Source organism: Notolepis coatsorum (assembly GCF_963971535.1).
Source record: "Notolepis coatsorum genome assembly, chromosome: 14".
NCBI classification, from domain to species: domain Eukaryota; kingdom Metazoa; phylum Chordata; class Actinopteri; order Aulopiformes; family Paralepididae; genus Notolepis; species Notolepis coatsorum.
In genome coordinates, this window is record NC_140178.1 from 105,908,644 (window position 1) to 105,933,375 (window position 24,732).

The 24,732-nt window shown below is 45.4% G+C and overlaps 1 protein-coding gene across 1 annotated transcript in view; it reads left to right on the forward strand.

Annotated features, from left to right (window-relative positions):
• The window catches only part of LOC311240152 (cytoglobin-1-like), a 58,166-nt gene that overhangs the window by 1,813 nt on the left and 31,621 nt on the right, over positions 1-24,732 (forward strand). Inside the window, exon 2 of the mRNA XM_084328696.1 lies at positions 20,673-20,904. Within this exon, the coding sequence (XP_084184822.1) occupies positions 20,673-20,904 (232 nt within the window). The remainder of the gene's footprint in view (positions 1-20,672; positions 20,905-24,732) is intronic.

Below are 24,732 nucleotides of genomic sequence, written 5' to 3' on the forward strand. Positions count from 1 at the left end.
TAACCCTTTCACTACCACTCTGTAGTGTCACAGTGAAAGGGTTAACCTTTTGGTAGTGTAGTAGTGAAAGGGTTAATGCGTCTGCACACAGCAAGACTGTCACGCCCCCTGTCAAGTTCTAAGACCAAAGAACAAAGGTCTAAAAGATAAATGACAGGTCTCTCAGAATAAGCTAGTCAGGGTAGCGTTGGGGCTAGACCATGTTGGTAAACAGCACTTCCAGCAGTTGGGCTGGCTCCCTCTGGAAGGTAGGTCGGTATACAACTGCAGCCAGGCCCGGACTGGCCATCGGGAGCACCGGGAGTTTTCCCGGTGGCCTGGCCTGCACAAAAAAAAAAAAAAAAAAACTATAAAAAAAAAATATATATATATATTTTTTTTTTATTATAATTTTTTTTTTTTTTTTTTTTTTTTTCATGCCATTGTTTCTAGGTGTGGCGGCGGTGAGGCGCGATAGTTAGATAACCTAGATGGGTGGGGAACAACCAGGATTTCACTGTCTGCGACAGAGTTGGAGAACTATCTGACTTCTCTCCCTCCACCGGATCACACACACACAATGGAGCCGTGCTGGCTTGTGATTGGTGGAGGCGGGACCAGGCGATACAACTGATTGACAGCAGAGGCGGCGAATGGAATGGCAGATGGCACACACACTTTTCTGAAAGGAGTTGTTAAATCTGACATTACAAAAAACAATATGTGGTGGTTATGATTGGGGCTGAAGTTGAATAAACAATTTATGAAAGAGAAAGTCAAAATAATTCAAAGATAATTCAAAGATTACACACATTTGCCACATTGGCTACAAACATAATCACTGCAAACTGCAAAGTTATCAAACAAAATAAGAATCTGATCAGACACAAGGGTTAAGTTGTTGTTCCCTTTCTAATTTCCTCAAAAACATCTAGTCTAGTTAATGTGATCAATATTATTTGACAATTGATGCTTTTTGTTGGACATTTCAGTCAGTGAGCTCATACTTTGAGGGGCTATATTTCGCGCTATATCTCCCGGTATGAATTATTTTCCCAGTCCGGCCCTGACTGCAGCTCAAGAATCAAGAATCAAGAGGTTTATTTGTCACATACATACCAGGACATACAGTGAAATGCGGGTGGTCATGCCCGCATCGATTGTGCAAAATACAATAATAAAAATAGGCATAGAAAAAAAATTTAAATGGGTAAGACACAAGATGTGCATGATAAAAAAAAGACATGCTAAGCTCCTGAGAAACTGGTTCCTATGTACACTACTATACAATTTACAATTTTAACTCCGCCATTTTTATACTTAATACTTAATGTATCTAAACTATATATGGTCCATAATAACATCTATTACAGCAGGGCTCCCGAGTATCTCGATGATTACTCTCGGAGAGGAGTGGTGACACTCGTTCTCACCTCACAAGAGCCAGTGTTGCTGATCTGTGCTCGCCTAGGTTCAAAACCAACATGGATACATGTTCATTTTAGGTTTTGGTGAAGCGACAAACTGGAATATGTTGCCTTTGCCGTTATAAAGAGTACAAGCAGCCGGCACCTTTTTAAGAAAAAGGTCAAAACGTGGCTCTTTGAAAATGTGAAAGCCGAAGAAATATTTTGTACCGATGCTATTTGTTGTATTGTTTTATATGTCTTGAGACGAAGGACCACAATGCAAATAAGTCCATGACGTTATTGTGCCTATCCTTGACGTCTCGCTTGAGATTACATGTCACGTGTTTTTTTTTTTTAACTGAATGTCAAATAAATCAAATAAAATCAAAGTAAACCAACTGGAACAGATGTTATCACCACCTTACCTCACCACCTAAACCTTGTTTACACAACATCTTATTTCTGCTTTGCTTTTTTCAGTCAATCTGTAGTTGATAAATAATGCTCCAATCTTCGCTCTCTCCTGTCCTCCCCCACCGTGACGTCAGTGCACCTGCTCCAGCGGCGGCTAGGCCCTGTTCTGTCCAGAACGCTCAGGCTATATTCTCAGAAAAGTCTTTCACACAAACATTATCTACTCATTTGTTTTGTCGAGGTTATCTTTGATATCTAACGGGTCTCGGATCCCACCCAGCAGGGGACACCTCACATCGCCGTTTGCACCGATGAACCTCTGCGATACACTTGTGATTCATGTGTTTCTCCGTCTTGTCAGAGGGGAGAGAAATGCTCTATTCCTACTTTCATCCTCCTGTTTTTCTTTTTATCAGATCATAGAGGCAAAGGCCAAATAGTTGGAGGCATCTTTTGGCTCTCGTAGCGCTCTCCTCCCCGCAGGACATGTTGTGCATCATACCAGAGGGCGAGATAACCTGTTCCAGCAGCAACAAGGGATGTCTCCGTGCCCGTGGGGATTAAGCGCTGGTCAGACCCTTTCACCTTTAACCCGTTCAGGTCGCCGGATGAGAGAGAGAGTAGAACGTTTTCCATCACAATTTAACAAGGGGTTTTCTTCGAGCACTTTGATGCATGTATCGTCTGTCTCTTTTCTATTTGATCTTATATATTCTCTTTCCCTGTTACCCTTCGAGAGGCCCTTGTGTCCTCTCGCCAGGCCGTCGTTGTAAAATACGAATTTGTTGTTAATTGACCTGCCTGGTTAAATAAAGGTACATTTTTTGTATCTGGCTTAAGTGTTTATATTAAATTAATATGCAATGTACCTCCCCATTACTCACTGTATCCCATCTTGAGTTTGAGGCTACATTTGGTTGTTGTTGTTGTTGTTGTTGTTGTTGTTGTTGTTGTTGTTGTTGTTGTTGTTGTTGTTGTCATTTTCATGTCTTCTTCCAGTAATAAAATCGACCAGGTCTCCCTTTGCAAAGAGATTCTTGATCTCAAGGGGACTAACCTGGTTGAATAAACGTAAACACATTATTATTATTATTATTATTATTATTATAATTGTAACATTATTATATAATAACAGCCTGAAACACATGTAACTCTGGTTCCTGCTACACAGGGCCCCTTTACTGTGGCAACATTTACTGTGTGACGCAGCTTAACACTTGACCCAGTCAGTCCGTCTATGTGCTCTTTTATGACACAGTTCCCCGCGGAGGAAGGTGACAGTTGAGGGCGAGGGTGATAAAGATGCCTGCCTGCCAAGCAGATCTATGGGCTGTGTACACCACCTTGCTCAACAACACCCCGATCTGGTTGTTTGACTGAGCTTGTAAGAAAAAGGGTTCAAGTGTAAGAATGTGCCCGACAGGACCTGTTCAAACCAAACACACACACACACACGCTTGATTTCATTCCCTTGCGATTTCCTCTCATTCAAATTCCCAGAAGCGCCAAGGCCCTCTGTGGAATCTGTGGAATGAGGGGCTAATCGATGAGGAACCGTGTGTTCCCCGAGAGCAGAACTCATCCTTCTTGCGAAGGCATCCATGCCTGTTGTTGTTGAGCTCCCATTCCAACGCCTTGATGCACGATGATAACAACCCTGCTGCTGGTTGCGAACGGCACCCTCTCTGAGAACGGGGGGAAACTTCCCTCCGAATTGAGCTCTTGAACGCCGCCGTCTCGGAGAATAGACACAGAGGATTAAGAACCCAGATGACTGTATTCATGCTAATGAGGCTATTTATATGCAGCCACGGGTCATGCAATCAGAGAGGGGTAGATTAAGCACCATGGTTCCTCTGTACTTTGAGGGAGAAACTTAAGAATCCTCCACTCCGGTGTAGCAGGTCATCCTTCGCATTGGCCACACATGCGCACAGGCCGCCCGCTTAGATTACGACGCCACCGTGGCTCAGGAGGTAAAGCGGTCGTCTGTTAGTCGGAAGGTTCCCGGTTCGATTCCAGCTCCTCACGGGGCAGCAAGTTGATGTGTCCTTGAGCAAGACACTTACACTTACACTTAACCCCCTAATTGCTCTCGATGTGCAGGTCGGCACCTTGCATGGTTGCCTCCGCCGTCCGGTGTGTGAATGGGTAAAAATGTGAGGAACAAAAATGGTAAAGCGCTTTGGATAAAAGCTGCTATATAAATGCACCATTTACCAGTTCTGCTACTCTCCCATCTTTATTGACATCAAAGCCGCAAAACAACTGGAATAATTTTCATTTAAGTTTGTGGGGTATTGTCATGACTCAGGCCTCTGACTCGTTAACCCTTTCACTACCACGCTACAAAATGGTTAACCCTCTCCACTGCGACGATACAGAAGGTTAACCCTTTCACTGCCACACGACAAATGGTCAACCCTTTCACTACCACACCACAGAGCGTCTGTGGTGTGGTAGTGAAAGGGTTAACCTTCTGTAGTGTGGTAGTGAAAGGGTTAAACCAGAGACGCACCGCACGGACGCACTCCGCCAGGGTCCGATGTCCACATGGATCTGCCGGCCACTGAAACTCTCTGCCCACACCGTGCCCTCTACTGTAGCGTTGGCGTGTGCGACACGGCTCCGGCAGAGATCAGTGCATCAGTGAGCTGGTGCCGCCTGGACTATGAAAGACAAAAGGCCTGCGGGCCATCCAGTCCACACAGGCAGTGTATATCATGCATCCTGAACTTCTGAACCGGCTGTGTACTTCTGAACTGTGTGAAGGCACTTGGTAGAGCCCTCCCTGGCTCAACATGAGTCACGGTGCACGCCTGTCCCAACGCCCTTCTACACAGAACAACCACACCTACTGTAGGGACCTACAGCCTGCCGCTGGTCAGAATCTATGTTTATTTACTGTCGTTCTTGAGTCTGATCTCTAGATGGATCTCCAGATGTCTTTGACCCTTTCACTACCACACTACAGAAGGTTAACCGTTTCACTACCACACTACAGAAGGTTAACCCTTTCACTCCCACACTACAGAAGGTTAACCTTTCACTACCACACTACAGACGGTTAACCGTTTCACTACCACACTACAGACGGTTAACCTTTCACTATCACACTACAGACGGTTAACCTTTCACTACCACACTACAGAAGGTTAACCGTTTCACTACCACACTACAGACGGTTAACCTTTTCACTACCACACTACAGAAGGTTGACCCTTTCACTGCCGCACAACAAAGGGTTAACCCTTTCACTGCGACAATACAGAAGGTTAACCCTTTCACTGCCGCACAACAAAGGGTTAACCGTTTCACTACCACACTACAGACGGTTAACCTTTCACTACCACACTACAGAAGGTTAACCGTTTCACTACCACACTACAGACGGTTAACCTTTCACTACCACACTACAGAAGGTTAACCGTTTCACTACCACACTACAGAAGGTTGACCCTTTCACTACCACACTACAGAAGGTTAACCGTTTCACTACCACACTACAGACGGTTAACCGTTTCACTACCACACTACAGACGGTTAACCTTTCACTACCACACTACAGACGGTTAACCTTTCACTACCACACTACAGAAGGTTAACCTTTCACTACCACACTACAGACGATTAACCTTTCACTACCACACTACAGAAGGTTAACCTTTCACTACCACAGTACAGAAGGTTAACCTTTCACTACCACACTACAGAAGGTTAACCTTTCACTACCACACTACAGAAGGTTAACCTTTCACTACCACACTACAGAAGGTTAACCTTTCACTACCACACTACAGAAGGTTAACCTTTCACTACCACACTACAGAAGGTTAACCTTTCACTACCACACTACAGAAGGTTAACCTTTCACTACCACACTACAGAAGGTTAACCTGTCACTACCACACTACAGAAGGTTAACCTTTCACTACCACACTACAGAAGGTTAACCGTTTCACTACCACACTACAGAAGGTTAACCTTTCACTACCACACTACAGAAGGTTAACCCTTTCACTACCACACTACAGAAGGTTAACCTTTCACTACCACACTACAGAAGGTTAACCGTTTCACTACCACACTACAGACGGTTAACCCTTTCACTACCACACTACAGAAGGTTAACCCTTTCACTACCACACTACAGAAGGTTAACCGTTTCACTACCATACTACAGAAGGTTGACCCTTTCACTACCACACTACAGAAGGTTACCCTTTCACTACCACACTACAGAAGGTTAACCTTTCACTACCACACTACAGAAGGTTAACCTTTCACTACCACACTACAGAAGGTTAACCTTTCACTACCACACTACAGAAGGTTAACCTTTCACTACCACACTACAGAAGGTTAACCTTTCACTACCACACTACAGAAGGTTAACCGTTTCACTACCACACTACAGAAGGTTAACCCTTTCACTACCACACTACAGAAGGTTAACCCTTTCACTACCACACTACAGAAGGTTAACCGTTTCACTACCACACTACAGAAGGTTAACCTTTCACTACCACACTACAGACGGTTAACCTTTCACTACCACACTACAGAAGGTTAACCTTTCACTACCACACTACAGAAGGTTAACCTTTCACTACCACAGTACAGAAGGTTAACCTTTCACTACCACACTACAGAAGGTTAACCTTTCACTACCACACTACAGAAGGTTAACCTTTCACTACCACACTACAGAAGGTTAACCTTTCACTACCACACTACAGAAGGTTAACCTTTCACTACCAACATGTTCACGAGGCCACCCACCAACATGGCAACACTCTGGACCTACTAATAACAACAGGGCTAAACATTGAGAATATATCAGTAAAACAAATTCCAATTTCTGACCATTATTGTGTGTTCTATGGTACAAGCCTAATATTACATAAGACCAGAAGCGAATTCCTAGTTCACAGAAGGCTTCTGGACGCTAGAGCTGAAGCAAAATTCTCTAGTATGATGAAATCATACGACCAATGCAGTAAATCCTCCTTAAATCAGCAAGTGCAAAACTTCCACAACACCTTGTCAACCGTGTTAGATACTGTTGCCCCTCTAAAGGTTAAAAAGGTAAAAACTGATAGAATCTCTCCATGGCTAAATAAAACCAATGTTAAAGATAACAAGAGAAAATGTAGGATAGCCGAGCGAAAATGGAGGAAACTCAAACTCACAGCTCACTTTAATTTATACAAAGACGCCATGGGCGCATACAATAAGGCAATACAACTTGCGAGAAAGGAATATTTTTCCAAAATGATCTCAGAAAATATGGGTAACTCGAGGGTACTTTTTTCCACCATTGACCGGCTGATTAACATACCACCCCCCCATATACCGCAGCAATCAGCCACAAAATGTGAAGAGTTCGCAGTTTTCTTTAATGAAAAAATATCATTGATTAGAGCAAGCATTACCGCTGATATGGATCTGGCTATGAGTGAAACCCCACCTGAGATAACTATGGGGGAATTCACATGTATTACATTACCTGACCTCTGTAAGATTGTCTCTGAATGTAATTCCGCCACCTCCTGCCTCGATCCTATACCAACAGCATTTCTCAAGCGGGTGTTTGATAGTGTCTCAAATCATGTCCTTGAAATCATAAATATGTCTCTTCAAACAGGCACTTTTCCAGATGCATTTAAAACAGCTGTAGTAAAACCACTACTAAAGAAAACAAACTTAGATGTAAACGAACTAAAAAGCTATAGGCCAATATCGAACCTTCCATTTATCAGCAAGATATTAGAAAAGATAGTCTCAGTACAAATAAACTCCTTTCTCAAAGATAATAACATCATGGATGAACTACAATCAGGTTTCAGAACAAATCACAGCACTGAAACTGCCCTTACCAAAATAGTTAGCGACCTCAGGCTAAACTCCGATGCTGGCAAAGTCTCAATTCTTGTCCTATTGGACCTTAGTGCAGCGTTCGATACGATTGACCATAATATCTTGATCAGTCGTCTAGAAAGACTGGTTGGCTTTTCCGATCATGTACTAAATTGGCTCATAACATACATTAAGGGAAGAAGGTTCTATGTTAAGCTTGGAGACAATGTATCCGAGGAACATAACAGCAATTTTGGAGTCGCACAAGGAAGCTGCCTTGGTCCATTACTCTTCTCACTATATATGCTGCCCCTCGGGGACATCATTCGAGACCACAATGTATGCTTCCATAGTTATGCTGATGATACACAACTATATATCTCCGCAGAACCAAATAACACTACAGCCATACAGTCCATTACAAATTGTCTGTTAGCAATAAACAAGTGGATGAACAATAACTTCCTAAAATTAAACGAAAGCAAGACCGAAATCCTATTGATCGGCCCAAAAGCGAAAAGGGAAGTGCTTTGTAAAAACCTGGGGAGTCTGTCATCCTATGTAAAGACTGAGGTTACAAGCCTAGGTGTCATCTTGGACTCAGACCTGACCTTTAAGTCTCATATAAATAAGGCCATGAAAACGTCATTCTTCCACCTAAGAAACATAGCGAAAGTAAGACCTTTCGTAAATAAAAAGGATGCAGAGAAACTTATTCATGCTTTTGTATCAAGTCGGCTTGACTATTGTAATGCACTGTTCACTGGTCTTCCCAAAGCAACCATTGGGAAGCTTCAGCTTATCCAAAACTCTGCAGCTCGATTACTAACTCATACAAGGAGAAGAGAACATATCACTCCAGTCCTGGCCACTCTGCACTGGCTTCCAATAACTCATAGAATTGATTTTAAGGTCCTTTTCCTAACATATAAAGCTCTTAATGAGCAAGGCCCAAAATACATAGCAAATTCCCTAGTTAGTTATCTGCCCTCAAGAACGCTACGGTCATCCACTACAGGTTTACTAGACACGCCCAGAAACCAAAAAAGGATAGGAAGTATGGCATTTGCCAACTATGCCCCAAAACTATGGAACACACTACCAACACACATCAGAAACGCCAGCTCTATACACATTTTTAAAGGAAAATTAAAAACGTACCTATACAGTCTAGCTTACAAATAGTTATGGCTTGGAAAAACCTGATGGATCCATGAGGCTAGGATAAGCCTTGTGGACCCAACTTTTTAGATGAAGGAACGGGTACATAGGAGACACGCCTCCAGTTTTTCAAAAGTTTTTGACACGCCTCAGCTTCTGAGCTGAAGGAGTGTTTTTGCGGACCTCCCAAACTTTCAAACTTTTTAGATGAAGGAATGGGTACAATAGGAGACACGCCTCCAGTTTTTCAAACGTTTTTGACACACCTCAGCTTCTGAGCTGAAGGCGTGTTTTTGCGGACCTCCCAAACTTTCAAACTTTTTAGATGAAGGAATGGGTACAATAGGAGACACGCCTCCAGTTTTTCAAAAGTTTTTGACACGCCTCAGCTTCTGAGCTGAAGGCGTGTTTCTGCGGACCTCCCAAACTTTCAAACTTCTTAGATGAAGGATGGGTACAATAGGAGACACGCCTCCAGTTTTTCAAAAGTTTTTGACACACCTCAGCTTCTGAGCTGAAGGCGTGTTTTTGCGGACCTCCCAAACTTTCAAACTTTAGACTGTTTTCTTTATGCGTTTTTCTTTTTCTTTCTTTCTACCACAAGACGCGGCCACTGATGGGTCCATGGGACTTGGATAAGTCCTGTGGACCCAACTCTGGCCACTGACCACATGAGCGAACGGGTACATACGCACACAATACACGGCCACTGATGGATCCGTGGGACTTGGTAAAGCACTATGGACCCAACTATGACCACTGATAAAAACGTAACTACACTAGCATTATAAGACCTAAACATTGCTACCTACCATACAAGTGCATTGGTTTAGTGCATTTCCGGTTGCCACTGAGCGGAAATGTTTGTGCGGACCTGTTCTCCCAAACTGGTAAGCAAATGACTGTTTTTACGTTATTTTCATTTTTACGTTACTATTATTATTATTATTATTATTATTTTTTTAACATTGATCTTAACTGATCACTATGACTTTATTGCTTTTATCGTTATATATGCCTATAATTGTGTACAGCACTTTGAGCTACATGACATGTATGAAAGGTGCTTTATAAATACTTACTTACTTACTTACTTACTTACCACACTACAGAAGGTTAACCTTTCACTACCACACTACAGAAGGTTAACCTTTCACTACCACACTACAGAAGGTTAACCTTTCACTACCACACTACAGAAGGTTAACCTTTCACTACCACACTACAGAAGGTTAACCTGTCACTACCACACTACAGAAGGTTAACCTTTCACTACCACACTACAGAAGGTTAACCGTTTCACTACCACACTACAGAAGGTTAACCCTTTCACTACCACACTACAGAAGGTTAACCTTTCACTACCACACTACAGACGGTTAACCTTTCACTACCACACTACAGAAGGTTAACCTTTCACTACCACACTACAGAAGGTTAACCTTTCACTACCACACTACAGAAGGTTAACCCTTTCACTACCACACTACAGATGGTTAACCCTTTCACTACCACACTACAGAATGTTAACCATTTCAATACCACACTACAAAAGGTTAACCTTTCACTACCACACTACAGAAGGTTAACCGTTTCACTACCACAACCACACTACAGAAGGTTAACCTTTCACTACCACACTACAGAAGGTTAACCCTTTCACTACCACACTACAGATGATTAACCCTTTCACTACCACACTACAGATGGTTAACCCTTTCACTACCACACTACAGAATGTTAACCCTTTCACTACCACACTACAAAAGGTTAACCTTTCACTACCACACTACAGAATGTTAACCCTTTCACTACCACACTACAGAAGGTTAACCTTTCACTACCACACTACAGAAGGTTAACCTTTCACTACCACACTACAGAAGGTTAACCCTTTCACTACCACACTACAGACGGTTAACCTTTCACTACCACACTACAGAAGGTTAACCCTTTCACTACCACACTACAGACGGTTAACCTTTCACTACCACACTACAGACGGTTAACCGTCTGTAGTGTGGTAGTGAAAGGGTTAACCCTTTGTTGTGCGGCAGTGAAAGGGTTAACCTTCTGTATTGTCGCAGTGAAAGGGTTAACCATTTGGTAGTGTAGTAGTGGAATGTACCGTCAACAGTATGCCAGAGCCCCTTTCAATTAAAACCATTGTTGGCATTGGCACATGTTCCAATTTCGATAAGGGAAATGTTGCTATTGATATCCGGCAACAGTGGCTCAGGAGGTAGAGCGATCGTTTGGCAGTCTTCTGGTAGTTGGAAGGTTCCTGGTTTGACTCCTCCCAGGTAGGTGTGTCGAAGTGTCCTTGAGCAAGAGACTTAAACCCCTAATTTCTCCTGATGTGCAGATTGGCACCTTGTATTGTTGCCTCCGCCATCAGTGTGTGAATGTGGTGAATGTGAGGGACGAAAGTGTAAATCACTTTGGATTAAAAACACTATATAAATGCACCATTTACCATTTTTACCATTTATATACACAAGAATCCCGAGGTTCTCGAGGCCCTTCGGGGGTCCAGGCCCCCCACCGATGGGCCCCGGGGCATCTGCAAGGTGTGCCCACTCGGTGATCCGGGCATGGCGAATCGACTTCGCTTTCCTGTAAGAAAGGTTTTCACATTTACAGAGAGGAGAGAACGACGGGACATCTGGAATAGATAGCCTGCACACAAACAAACGGCACTGGCTCTGTCCCCAGTCTGCAGGGGGCCGAGGTTTTGAGTTCCCATGTGTTCATTCTCTGTGACATTTCTAGTTTCAAGGGGTCAAACCGGGACACAAAGATAACTTTGTCCTTAGAAAGCAGCGTGTTGCTTAGAAGGGCTAGAATCTTCAAGAAGATATGAAAAATAAATATAAAATGTTCAAATCTTTATTTGAACTCGAAAGGCAACTGAGGTTTCCCTCGTTTACAGAAGCACACATGAACACACACACACACACACACACACACACACACACCACACATTCTGCACTCTCTCACACAAACACACCACGGGTCACTTTAAACCCATAAGAAAAGGTCACAACTGTATATTGTATAAGTAGTGTACATAGGACTCATTACCTAAGCTTAGCATTGTATTGTATTTTATCTTAGTACTTTTATCATGTCTATTTTATTATCTATTTTATTCTATTATTACTTGTATTTTTGGCACAATCAAAGCGGGCATGGCCACCTTTGTTTCACTATATGTCTTGTGTATGTATGTGATGAATAAACCTCTTGAATCTTGAATCTTGTTTACAGTGTACACACAGACATGAGTAAATAAAGCATTACCCTGTTCAGAGCAAACTCGAGGGACCCTTAAAGGGGAGATGAAGCATTGAACAATGTGATCCTAGTTTGTTTGTTGTGTACCTTGTGTAAGACAGGGTCCTATAATAAAATGTGAAATCCTGCTTATTTGTCTGAAAAATCAAATATAATTTCCCTGTTTTCTGACGTCACGGTGTTGGTTTGGTGTATACACTGCTGGTTAGCTGCGTATAGTGAACATGGATTGTCGGGTCAGTCAGTAAATAAAATGTTGCCTACAAAACAACGGGACCGCGGTGGTTCTTTTTGTATTGCTCCTGGCTGTTCAAACTAATTTTACCGTGTGAAAGAGAGAGGAAAGTTGGTTAATTTCCACAAACTACCAGTGTTGTTGGCACGTTGGCTCAGGCTGGCTGCACTCAGGCGGCGCGATCAGCCTGTTGGCTCCAGCACATCGACAAGCTGCTGGAGCACGCGCTTGCCGAGGCTCCAGCACATCGACAAGCTGCTGGAGCCAGCTACCGTTAGCTTGCCGAGGCTCCAGCACATCGACAAGCTGCTGGAGCCAGCTACCGTTAGCTTGCCGAGGCTCCAGCACATCTACAAGCTGCTGGAGCCAGCTAACGTTAGCTTGCCGAGGCTCCAGCACATCGACAAGCTGCTGGAGCCAGCTACCGTTAGCTTGCCGAGGCTCCAGCACATCTACAAGCTGCTGGAGCCAGCTAACGTTAGCTTGCCGAGGCTCCAGCACATCGACAAGCTGCTGGAGCCAGCTAACGTTAGCTTGCTGAGGCTATTAGCACATCGACAAGCTGCTGGAGCTCCCGACGCTCGGCTGGTTGAAGTGGAGCTAGGTAGCCAGCAGGCTAGATGCTCCCGACGCTGAACTGCCTGCACCGGTCTGTCTGTCGAAGACCGAGGGAACCGCATCAGGCTTCAGCTGATTAGTGGTCTTCTGGACAAACCTCCCACCCCCAACAACATAATCCGAGGCAATGAAGTGTTCGCTGCAGATCTTCATTCCCTGTCCAACAGGCTGATCGCGCCGCCTGAGTGCAGCCAGTCTGAGCCAAGGTGCCAACAACACTGTTATTTTAACTGGTAGTTTGTGGAAATTAACCAACTTTCCTCTCTCTTTCACACGGTACAATTAGTTTGAACAGCCAGGAGCAATACAAAAAGAACCACCGCGGTCCCGTTGTTTGGTAGGCAACATTTGACTGACCCGACAGTCCATGTTTACTATGCAGCTAACCAGCAGTGTATACACCAAACCAACACCGTGACGTCAGCAACAAAATGGCGGCACACATATTCATAAATGCTACATAAATGGACATTACAAATAGTTTTTTCTTAGAAACGCCTTATTTTTATAACGTGATTTTTTTCTGTGGTTTATCTAAATACTAATTTGATGCTATGACTATGTTTATATCGCTATGCTTCATCTCCCCTTTAACCCTTTCACTACCACACTACAGAAGGTTAACCCTTTACTACCACACTACAGAGGGTTAACCGTCTGTAGTGTGATAGTAAAGGGTTAACCTGCTGTCTTGTCGCAGTGAAAGGGTTAACAGTTTGGTAGTGCGGCAATGAAAGGGTTAAGGACCATAATGATGTGTAGTGTAAGGAGGTAGAAATAACGAGAGGTAGGCAGGTGGGCGTAGATGGGTATTTAATACAAGTATCTTACAGGGACGATACGTTACAGATCAGTGCTATATGCTGCTAGCCTGACCGGTGTTTACTTCCTGAGTGACGTCAGAGTAGTACGGGGGCCGTCACGTCTCAAGCTTGTGTATCAGACTAGCACAATGCTCTACATCCTTCCTCTTAAGTTGTGCTCTAATGTAAATACTAACAATGCTCTACAGGCTAGTAGGCTATAACAAATTACGCCATGAAGTGATTACTATTAATATCTAGCATGTGGCTATTTGAACAAACCACAGGTTAACTGTGCTTCAAGTGGTAATACACAACAGGTGTATAGTATGAACATCATTACTCCTTTTTTTTTTTTTTTTTTTTTTTTTTTACAGTCCTTGTGACAACCACTACATATATCTGCTGTTTGGCCTGCAGACGCGGCCTGCCCATGAGATGTACGGAGACTGAGTGTGCGGGTTAGTCTTTTGAACAGTCTCTTGTATCTGGGCGTGTTGTTGAGCGTCTGCCTTCTCGGTGACAGGGTGACTGTTGCCTTCGGGTTGGCCAGTCGGAGGTTGGAGAGTGATATCGGGGTCGCAGGGGTCGCTGAGGTCACCCTGTGGCGGTTCCGGTTCCGAGACGGGAAGAAGGTGTCTCCGATTCCTTCTGTACTCTCCTCCTTCTGACTCCACGACGTAGGACCTTGGTTCCTTACAGATGCTCTTGATTGTGCCCATCCGGTCGAATCCACGTGGAGTCTGTAACCTCACTACATGTCCCTGGGCCAGTGGCTGGAGGGGCCTGCTTGATCTGTCATAGCACGACTTCTGAATGCTGCGTTTCTTCTCGAGCTGTGCTTTGATCATCTTGTTGTCCTTCGCCTTAGGAACCAGTAGTGTCTTACAGATGGGTAGGGTGGTACGTGTCTGTCTTGACATGAGCCGCTCAGCCGGTGACCCAAGTGACTGGTCACGTGGAACGTTACGGAGGTTGAGCAGATTTAGGAAGACGTCTGTTCCGTCCCGTCTGGACCTCTCCATGAGTTGCTTTGCGCTGCGCACAGCCCTCTCTGCTAGTCCATTCGCCTGCGGGAACTCCGGGCTACTGGTCACATGGTCGAAATCCCAGGCCGAGGCGAACTCCTTGAAGCGCTGGCTTGTGTACTGGGCCCCGTTGTCCGATATTACTTTGTGTGGGGCTCCATGCACAGCGAAGTGTCTTTTCAGTTTTGTTATCACTGTGTTGGATGTGATGTCACGCAGCAGGTCCACCTCGAACCAACCTGAGTATGAGTCGACCAGCACTAGGTGGTGACGTCCATTCCACTCGAAGATGTCGGTCGCCACGGTTGACCACGGTAAGTCTGGAATGGGATGCAGCTTGAGTGGCTCCCTTTGTTGGTGTTGTTTTGTGCTGTTGCAGACGTGGCATGATGCCGTTTTCTCCTCGATATCCTTCGCCATGGCAGGCCAAAACACAATGTCCCTCGCCCTGCGCTTGGTCGACTCTGTGCCAGGGTGGCCTCTGTGCAGGATTGTGATGTAGTCCATTTGCAGTGATTTGGGAATGACGGCTCTTGAGCCCTTCATGATGACGCCATCGTCGATTGTGAGCTCATCTCTGAATGCAAAGTATTGGCGAGCCCCTGCCGGCAGCGTCGACTCCCTCGCAGGCCATCACGGTTGATGATGTTGCATATTTTCTGCAGGGTTGGGTCCCTTTCTGTGTGTTCCTTGAGCTCGTTCAGACGTGATGAGGAAATGTGTCTCACTGCCATGACCTCAAAGTCCGTCTTTTCACCACTAAGCCGGTCTGTGGTTTGTCTGGGAGCACGTGACAACGTGTCCGCGAGATACATGTCCTTCCCCTTCTTGTACCTCAGCTCAAAATCGTACCTTTGGAGTCTAAGCATCATACGCTGCAGTCTGGCTGGAGCCGTGTGTAGGGGCTTTGACAGGATGGTGACCAGCGGTTGATGATCTGTTTCGATTAGGATGTGCTTTCCGTATACGTAGTCATTAAACTTGGAGCACGCGAACACTACTGCGAGAAGCTCCTTCTCGATCTGTGCGTATCGCCTCTCCGTCTCCGTCAAGGTGCGGGATGCATAAGCGACTGGGACATTGTCCTGTAGACACGCCGCGCCTAGGCCATACTGGGAAGCGTCGCACGTGAGTGTGACAGGCTTGCGGACGTCGTAGTACATCAGCGTGGGTGGGTTTGAGAGACACTGTTTCAGCGCATCAAATGCGTCTTGGTGCTGCTTGTACCAACACCATTCCGTGTCATGGTGCGTTAGGTGTCGCAAGGGGGCTGAGATTTCACTGAAGTTTGGGACAAACCTGGCCAAGTAGTTTACCATGCCGAGGAATCGCTGCAGAGCCGTTACGTCTTCTGGTGCAGGCAGCTCGCTGATCGCTTGCGTCTTTGATGGGTCTGGCTTAAGACCCTGACTTGTGAACAGGTGTCCAACGTAGCCAACTTCTTTCAGTCTGAACCTGCATTTCTTGGAGTTGAGCCGTAAATTGACTTCACATGCTCTGTCGAGGACTTTCTTGAGATTTTCATCATGCTCTTTCTCGCTGCTTCCTCCAACGATAATGTCATCGACTATCACTGCACAGGGGTATCCTGCGAAGATTTGCTCCATTGTGTGTTGGAAGACTTCACTGGCGCTGCTTATGCCAAAGGGCATTCTGAGGAAACGGAATCGTCCGAATGGCGAGCTGAATGTGGTCAGTAGCGATGATTTGTGATCCAGCGGTATTTGCCAAAAAGAGTTCTTGGCGTCCAGTGTTGAGAACACGGTTGAGTTTGGCATGTGCGCTGCTACTTCCTCCACAGTGCGCATTGGGTGATGTGGGCGTTTGAGCGCCTTGTTTAGGTCTCGTGGATCAATGCAGAGGCGTATGTCGTCTGAGTTCTTCTTGTGGGTTGCTACCATTGAAGATACCCACTCAGTGGGTTCTGAGACTGGTGTTATGATGCCTGTGCTTGCCATTCTGTCCAGTTCCATCTTAACCTTCTCTCGCATAGCGACTGGGATCCGGCGTGCTGGCCTGACGACAGGCGTGGCCTCTCGGTCGATTTTCATGGAGTAGGTGTAGGGGAGCCTACCCACCTCATCCTTGAATAGGTCTGAATATTCCGAGAACATCTTGTGTGAAAGGTTTTCCTCGTCTGTCAGATGTAGCTGGTGTATCTCCTTACTGAGTGTGACCAGTCCCATGCTAAGGCTGTCTTGTAAACCCAGCAGCGTCTGGACGTCTTGTTGCACCACGTGGAACTGTAGGGAGTGGGACTTATCTGTTATGTAGCATGCTAGGGTTGCTGTCCCCAATGTGTGTATTTCATTTCCTCCGTAGGCAACCAGCCTCGCTGTCCTGGAGCGATCCACTCTCTCTTTGTATTTCACTTGGTTGAACGTTTTGCGAGATATCACGTTGCACTTGGCTCCGGTGTCCACTTTGAGCTCGACAGGGATTCCATGGACCTGGACTCTGCAGAATATTTCACGCTTTTGTGTCGCTGGTGATCCCACAGTATTGACTGTGTTTGTCACTACTGTGACTCCATCACAGTAGAACGAATCGTCGCTGTCGCCTGACGATATTGTTCTGTCAATCTGGTTCACAGCGTGCTTTTTTCTGTATTGGTGCTGTTGATTGTCTCTGTGACTCCCTGGAGTGGATTTGCAGTACTGCTTGAAATGATTCATTTTCTCACATCCGTGACACTGTTTGCCGAATGCAGGGCACCTTTCTCGTCTGGGCTCGTGGCTGCCTCCACAGTTGCTGCAGCTGGCTATGGACCGAGTTGAGTGCTCTGTATTTGGCTTCTTCTTGTAAACACGTTCTTTTATTCTGTGCCGTAGGCTATCTACATTGGTTGTGCTTTGCTTTGGTGCAGCCAGTGTCCTAGTGTGTTGTTCTGTCATTTCGTGGATCTGACATGTCTCCACTGCTTTGGTTAAAGTTAGTTTGCTGTCATGGAGTAGTAGCTTCCTCATGCCATCATTTATTATGCCACACACAAGTCTATCTTTGATTAGCTCTTCGCGCAAATCTCCGAATTGACAGCTCTTTGCTTTGATTTTTAAATCACTGACATAGGCTTCAATAGTCTCATCTTGTTTCTGGCTCCTTGTATTAAACTTGTGCCTTTCCATAGTGACGTTTGTTTGTGGATTGCATAACTCACGGAATTTCCTCTTCAAACACTCCGGGTCTTCTCTTGATTGGGCGGGGACTATTTCTTCTCCCTGCTCGTCGTCTCCATCGTACAGGGCTGGTCCATATACAAATGCCCGTTCCCGTTCTATGGCTTCCGAGCCAGCCAGGTTTAGCAAGATGAAGGCTTGAGAGCGAGGCGGCTTGTCATAGTGTGCGGCAGCAATGAATATATCATACTCTTGCTCGAATATTCTCCAATTCTCCGCGACGTGGCTGTCAAACACGAGTGGGCCTGGTTTGCGGAATCCTTCCGCCATGCTGAACGTGAGTCCTCGCGCGTTATTCCTTGCGCGTTATATATCCTAGTTATAGGCTACCTCCTAAACCTTCGCTTTTCACTTTCGGACGCGGGTTGACTACTGTGTCCACAACGTCTGACACCATGTAGAAATAACGAGAGGTAGGCAGGTGGGCGTAGATGGGTATTTAATACAAGTATCTTACAGGGACGATACGTTACAGATCAGTGCTATATGCTGCTAGCCTGACCGGTGTTTACTTCCTGAGTGACGTCAGAGTAGTACGGGGGCCGTCACGTCTCAAGCTTGTGTATCAGACTAGCACAATGCTCTACACTGTGGTGGAACCGGAGAGGTTAATAATGTGTCGGGTGACCAAATGTGGGACAAAGGGTATGTTTGTGAGGGACATTGTGGGACCCCCCCCCCCCAGCGCGCAGCCCCCCCCCCTCAATTAATATCGCTGTGGGGGGGGGCATAATCCCATGGGACAATGCATTGAGAACTTGTGTCCCACGAGGACATTTACCCCCTGAATATTTTCGCGCAGATCGGAATACGGGCGCGCGCGTGGGAGCTCACGCAAAATCACCCCGACCTTTTCACGACCTTTTTGATGATGGAAGAGCATTGGGAAGTCATGTCCCCCCCCCCACCCACCAAGTTCTACCCCCGGGAAAAATCTCGCCCCGATTTACGCATGGGCGCGCGCGTGGGAGCTCGCGCAAAATCACCCAAATCTTTCCACGTCACGCAAAACTTTTCTCCCGGACGTTTTCGCTGATGGAAGGGTATTGGGATAGATCAATTAACCCCCCAGCCAAATAAACAGACAGAGAGCCCACCCGGCTGGCGGCCGCTGCATAGCTTCTTCACATTGGCTGGTGGGGGAACGTTAGCGCGGATGACAACAACCAATCATGCGGGACATGGTCTCAATGTCGCGTGAAAAGAGACAGAAATGCTGTACAATCATGCACAATGGGTGACATCAAGTCAAGTCAAGAGTCAAGAGTTTTATTTGTCACGGCATACGAGTATACAATGAAATGCGGGTGGTCTTGCCCGCAACTATGTGCAATACAGTGGGTACAACATATAATAGAATCCAATACAAAAAAATGTGTGCAATAACAGGTAACAGGTAACATGGTGTGACATCAAAATCGGTATCTGTACATAGTTATTTACAGAGCATATACATTTACATTTACATATAGGACATGCTAGGTAGCTTTGGTAGCATCTGGCCACCCTAAGAGACAGCACATGCTCAAATCATCTTGGTTGATACAAATGTATTGTTAAAACATGGTAAATCAAATACAATTTAGGTTAGGTAGTTCGGTAGAGGACTTGACATTCTCTGGCCGGGAGAATTGGGTCTAGCACCCCTCTCTCTCTGTGGGGTCACCTTATAAGATATCTGGGATGAAAGGGGGCGGGAGGAGGGATGACCAGGTGAGGGGTCAGGGGTGAAGGACGGGGGGCATAGGGGGGTGGGGATGGGGGGTCATAGAGGCCATGGAAGGAAATGTAATATGTAATGTTAATTACCTGAAATTATTCTGTTTTTTTGGGGGGGAAACCCTGCATATATCGGTATCGGTTGATATCGCTTGATATCGGTATTGGAAATTAAGAGTTGGACAATATCGGTATATCGGTAACGGTAAAAAAGCCAATATCGAGCATCCCTAATATATATATATATAATATATATATATAAGTATAAGTATATATACAAGTATATATATAAAACATTTTGTTATGAAGACCTACATGTGAAATAAGTAGTGGGTGTGTAGTTTAACAATAATTTGACGTGATCATTTCATATAGTCGTACTTGAATGTTTCGTTCCTCTTCTTCAGTGGACCTGCCCTGAGGAACAATTCTTCTCTAATTGCACATGTTTGCTGTGGCTGAGTGAGCATACTGTACAAGCTGCACCGTCTCCACACGCTGCCAGGGTCGCAGTTAAACATTAAGAGGAGGGAAAAGAGCATGCCGTGTCAACACTTACAATATTTACATATGATATGATATCTCTGCCCTATAGGAAACACACCTGGGTCTTTAGGCTGTAGACAGAGGTTGGTGAGATTAGTGGCTACAGGGCTGGTGGAGGCTGAGAGGTGGTGAGATTAGGCTACAGATTAGGCTACAGGGCTGGTGGAGGCTGAGAGGTGGTGAGATTAGGCTACAGATTAGGCTACAGGGCTGGTGGAGGCTGAGGGATGGTGGGATTAGCGGAGGCTGAGGGATGCTGGGATTAGCGGAGGCTGAGGGATGCTGGGATTAACGGAGGATGAACACTGAGGGATGCTGGGATTAGCGGAGGCTGAGGGATGCTGGGATTAGCGGAGGCTCCACAGCAGCAGCAGTTGCTCTCACTCACGTCTCCCACACCCTCTGCTCTCCTCCTCCTCCCTCCGCAGGCTCTTTGTGAACTTCCCCTCCTCCAAGCAGTACTTCAGTCAGTTCCGGGACGTGGAGGACGTGGATGAGCTGGAGAGGAGCCCCCAGCTCAGGAAGCACGCTCCCCGGGTCATGAACGCCATCAACACCCTGGTGCAGAACCTGCACGACGCCGACAAGGTGGCCTCGGTGCTGAAGATGGTGGGCAAGGCCCACGCCCTCAGACACAAGGTGGAGCCGGTGTACTTCAAGGTACAGCGCCGAGAGAACCAGATTACGCACACACACACATATATATATATATATCAGTTTATCGTGTTAATTAGATTAATTAATTACACAGCAAATGATCGCATTATGAAAATTTACAAAAAAAATTGATTTTAATATTTTTTAATCTCATTCATTCCATAAGAACGTAGAATACACATTTACAGACTTTAATTTTTATATGGTCCATTTGCATGTTCTTGGTATCTGATTCTAGGGACATCTATGGATCTCAGGGAATGTATTCCCAGTGTCAGAAATACTATGTCTGTTACTAGGCTTGAGTAAATTGTAATGAACCAAATGAGAATATCAATAAACATTTTTTTATCTTTGACTGTGAATAACACCATGCTAAAATTGACCAGACCTGAAAAATCTAAGCAAATTAATAAATGGAAGATGATTAAACAGAAGGTTTTGTAGATACATTACTGAATTCTGCCATCCGGACACATGCCATTTGAAATATCAAGTCAAGTCAAGTCAAATCAAGCTGAGCCGAAGCCTCTCTGTCCTAGTAGCTGGTGTTCGCAGGCGTCTGCCTGACCTCAGCAGCTGGAACAGGCTGTTATTGGGGTGGTGAGGGTCTTTCATTATTCTGCAGGCTCTGGATTTTCACCTTTTGTTGTATAGAACCTGCAGGCAGGGTGCGATCCACGGGGGGAGCTGGGTGAGCTATAGCTCCCCTAGATCAGACATCAGCTCCCCTGGGGGTCTCTAAAGCTCCCCTGGGGGTCTCTAAATTACTGAAAATAAATGCTACTTTTGCCATGCATTTCTCATTTTTCTGTAATTTTCTGTATCATCATCGTGTATATAGGCAGCGAGATGCAATGTACCGTATATAGGCTTGAGGTGGACAGCGCGTGGTGCTGAAATGAAACACACATTGCATGAAATAAAAGCACCAGTTTTATTTAAAAATATTGGAAACGGAGATAACATTCTATGTTATCTCCGTTTCCAATATTTCGAAATAAAACTGGCAATTTTACACACCATTTAGAAAAGCCATTCAAACATCTCTCTTGGCACGGAGCGAGTGGTCAGAGTAAAATGCAGATCGGCGTCACATTAAATGCAGTTCGATGTCAACCAACACGCCGAGCAGCGTTTTGTGTGACACCAAGTCAGCGGCGCGTCAGGAAATAGGAGCTTCGCACCTGTGGGTCTGCTGTCCGCTGAGATCGAAGCTCAAAGAGCCGCGCGGACCTCTGAGTCTGCTCTGTGTACAGTCTGCTGGACTATGGGAGCACCTTTACACCTGCTGCTGCTGCTGCTGCCCGGTGCTGTCCTCTCCTATAATCCACGATCAGCTCCTTGGTTTTACCAATGTTCAGGAGCAGGCTGTTGTCCTGGCACCAGCGTTCCAGTACCTCAACCTCCTCCCGGTAGGCCTTCTCGTCGTTGTCCGAGATCAGCCCCACCACCACCGTGTCGTCTGCGAACTTCACTATGGAGTTGGAGCTGACACAGTCGTGTGTGTAGAGTGAGTACAGCAGGGGGCTCAGAACACAGCCCTGGGGGGACCCGATGCTCAGGGTGATGGTGTTGGAGGTCTGACCCCCCACCCTGACCGCCTGGGGTCTTTCACTCAGAAAGTCCAGTATCCAGGCGCTCAGAGCGGAGCTCAGACCCAGCTCGATCAGCTTGTCCACCAGTCTGGTGGGGACTATGGTGTTGAACGCTGAGCTGTAGTCAATGAACAACAGTCTCACATAGCCCCCCTTCTGACGGTCCAGGTTAGAGAGGGTGCTGTGCAGTACTTGGGATACCGCATCGTCAGTGGACCTATTTGTCCTGTATGCAAATTGCATAGGGTCCATATCACTGGGGACTCGGGAGGGAGGCACAAATGTGGTCCTTGACCAGCCTCTCGAAACATTTCATGGCCACAGAGGTGAGTGCCACCGGTCTGTAGTCATTGAGACCTGCTGGGGAGGGTTTCTTTGGTACCGGGATAATGGTAGACATCTTGAAGCAGGCAGGGACCACTGACTCCTTCAGGGATCGATTAAATATGGTGGTGAACACAGGGGCTAGCTGGTTAGCACAGGACTTGAGTATGCGTCCTGTTATTCCATCTGGGCCAGCCGCCTTCCTGGTGTGATTATAGAATATAGAATATCAAGCCTAAAATGGTTATGCGATTAAAATGGTACCACGAAGCGCAGTCACGAAGGGCTGGGGCGAGTAGCGGTGCCATGGGTTAAACTCACTCTCATTCTCAAAAGACAGATAGACACGTTGCAAAGTAGTGAGTTCACCTCTTGGTATAGAGGTCTGTGCTGTTGCCCGCGGCGTGGGAGACCCGCGTTCGAAACTCCCTCGGGGCATCAAAGTTTGAGGTGACGCTGTTACATATATAATAATAATACACTTTATTTGTAGAGCACCTTTCATACAAGAATTGCAGCTCAAAGTGCTTCACAGCAGCAAAAAAAGACACAAAGTGCAGACATAAGAATCACAGTTTTCCACATTAGGTAACATCCCAGCAGGCCACCTTGTTTATGGTTTGATTCTATGGTTTTCAAATAGACAATAATAAAAAAGAGTAAAATAGTGCAATAGTGTAGTAGTGCAATAAAATAGTTAGTAAAATATAATAAACAGCAATAGTGCAGTGCAATAAAATGGTTCAATGAAATAGAATAGCCCCAGCTAATGGGGATCCGTAATAAAATAAATAAATAAATGCAAAAAATCCGGGACTTGAAACCATTATTTGTTGCTTTAGTGATCTATTGATCACAGCACTTGAAACCATTATTTGTTGCTTTAGTGATCTATTGATCACAGGACTTGAAACCACTGTTTGTTGCTTTAGTGATCTATTGATCACTGGACTTGAAACCACTATTTGTTGCTTTAGTGATCTATTGATCACATTCACAGCACTTGAAACCTTTATTTGTTGCTTTAGTGATCTATTGATCACGGGACTTGAAACCATAATTTGTTGCTTTAGTGATCTATTGATCACGGCACTTGAAACCATTATTTGTGGCTTTAGTGATATATTGATCACGGGACTTGAAACCCCTATTTGTTGCACACATAAAATGCACACATAAAACACAAACACACACACACATGCACTTGTGTACAAACTGTCAGACTCGCAGTGATCTGTCACAGGGTTATTTCAAATGGGAAGAATAGCAACATTTTACTAAACCAGTGAACTGTTCAACATAATAAGCATTCATCTCTCATAAACCTCCAACCTACAGTGTAGTTACCCAGAACCTACTGTGTAACTTCCTCATGTGAATCCGAACATGTACGAATATTTACCGGCTCCTACTGGTTCCTAAATTGAGATACAGCTGAAGAAGAAAAATACAACAAGGAACAATTGTGGGTTTAGAGTGACTTCACTGACATAAAAACATTTAAATGTCTGTTTTTAGTGGCGAAATTGTTTAAATTGTTACAGCAACTTCCTGTAATGACTTGACCCACTATAATCCCTTATAATCAACAATGGAAAACAGCCTTTTGAGCCTCAGCCTCTGCGGCTAGCGGAGAAGCTCACAGCAATGAGCAATGGCGCACGGCGTGGTGGCCCGGATCACTGACTGCCTCACCAACAGACTACAGTACGTCAGACTGCAGTGCAGCCAATCAGATGTGCTGGTGAGCAACACAGGCGTCCCCCAAGGGACTGTGTTGTCACCCTTCCTGTTTATCCTCTACACCAGCGGTTCTCAAACTACGGCTCGCGACCCAAAGTGAGGTTGTGGGTAGGTGACAGTGCATTGGCAAGTAAAAAAGAAAATAATAAAAAAAATCAATACTTAA